The 1832-nt window shown below is 33.8% G+C and overlaps 1 protein-coding gene across 1 annotated transcript in view; it reads left to right on the forward strand.

Moving 5' to 3' along the window:
* The window catches only part of LOC104412146 (chromosome unknown open reading frame, human C4orf47), a gene marked incomplete at its 5' end in the record, with an annotated part of 5788 nt that overhangs the window by 3721 nt on the left and 235 nt on the right, over positions 1–1832 (forward strand). The window contains one exon of the mRNA XM_010022764.1: positions 1–121. This exon is cut by the window's left edge and continues 82 nt beyond it. Within this exon, the coding sequence (XP_010021066.1) occupies positions 1–121 (121 nt within the window). The remainder of the gene's footprint in view (positions 122–1832) is intronic.

Below are 1832 nucleotides of genomic sequence, written 5' to 3' on the forward strand. Positions count from 1 at the left end.
AACCTTACGTAGTTAAAGAGACTAAGGGTGTCACATCTACTAAAGAACGACAGATTTTTCATCCTCCTCCTGGACCAAAAAGCAGACCTGTTACAAGCATAATTACTTTAAATGTCAAAAGGTAAGCACCTTTAATTTGAGTTCATGTTTCATATGTGCTGCCTACCATAAGTCATTAGTACAGCTGTTTATTACTGTCTAAAATAATTGAATAAATGAAAGAACAAATTATTAACAGAATAAGAAAGGTATAAGGAGCTTGACTTTCCAAATTTATTCCTACTCTCTTCTAGAAAATCAGGTTACTTTATAAGGCTATACCTATCCTAGAGACCTTCAGAATCATGCTATATAGATGTCACTGAAATTTTTTATTCTTTTCTGACTTGATGAATGTAAAAAGACCGGGAATGTTCCTGTCAAAAACAAAATATGGTTTTGTTTTCCCTTTGAGCAACCTGGTCTAGTGGAAAGTGCCCCTGCCCATGGCAGGGAGGGTTGGAACTATGATGATCTTTAAGGTCCCTTCCAACCTAAACCGTTTTTGATTCTGTTTCTGTAACGAAATTAGCTCCCTCTACTGGCAAATACAATATTAGGTAATCTAAGCCCGTGAAGCTTTTGAAACGGTGGCACTCAAATTGGATTCCTAACTACAAACACGTCACTGCGCACTGTTAGAAGAGATTTACAGAACACAGTGTATGTATATAGGTAGAGAAGCACATAATTCTTTATTTTTTATATTACTAAGCTATAAGCTGTATATGAAACAAATTTATTTTCTAGTTTTGGCTCTGTTGTAATTCAAACAGAAAATGGAGACTGTGTTCTCTAGTTAGAGAAATCACTTTCAAATGAAGACTTCTAAGGTTGCATGTAGCCTAGTTAAGCATATTATTTTGCATACTCCATGAGTAACATGAAATAATTTAGAAATGATTAAAATTTGAAAAACTGTCTTAAGAGGAATCTGCTACACATTTGTGATTTCTCTTTTACATATATGTGAAGTCTAAGAAATATACCTCCTTTTTTCACCTATGCTGTTCCATTTACTTTATTTCACCACATCTTGGTATTTGTATAATCACTTTTTAAGATGAAGGGATAGTTCTGAAGTTTTTATTTACACTGACAAGACAGAAACAGAACTACATATTACTCTATGATGCTTTTCATTACTAATGGAAGGTAAGAAAGAACTGAAAGTAAATTCTTGGTACACCAAAAAGTGTAGTAACTGCCAACAGTGATGTAAGAAAGTATAACCTTCCAGGTAGGCACTGGTGTTTTTAAACTAGTACAAAGGAAAAAGAATGGTATATTGCTCTGAGTAGCCTTCTTATCAGTGTAATTGTATTATTGATTTATGAACAGAATAAAAATTCATGTTGCCAAATTAAATTTTTTCATTTGGAAAAAATCCCTAACTGTATGTGAAGTAGGTTTCAAAATGGAAAGGGGGGAACTGATTGTGAAGCGTCAGTATGTGCTCACAGATACAGTTATGGTGGACTCGTTAAGAATACTTGTAAAGAGACAAATGTCACGTATCCATCAGCAATTCCACAGAGAGAAATTAAAAGTAGCATTTCAAATTTTCCACTACTATTTCCTAATAAATGTTGAGAATGTATTTGTTTGGTTCAATAGAATGAACTGAATTTACTGTAAGTGTGAAGCTCATAGATTTTAAGAAATGTGGTAAGCCATCTTTGAAATCATCTGCTTCCCCAAGTTACAGTTGTCTATGTACTTCCCAATGGAAAGCTTATCTGCTGATATTTGGACCGTAATCCTATAATTGGATTTGCTAGTGTAGATTCCTG

The sequence above is a fragment of the Nestor notabilis genome, unplaced genomic scaffold, assembly GCF_000696875.1.
Source record: "Nestor notabilis isolate BGI_N333 unplaced genomic scaffold, ASM69687v1 scaffold16129, whole genome shotgun sequence".
Lineage (NCBI taxonomy): Eukaryota > Metazoa > Chordata > Aves > Psittaciformes > Psittacidae > Nestor > Nestor notabilis.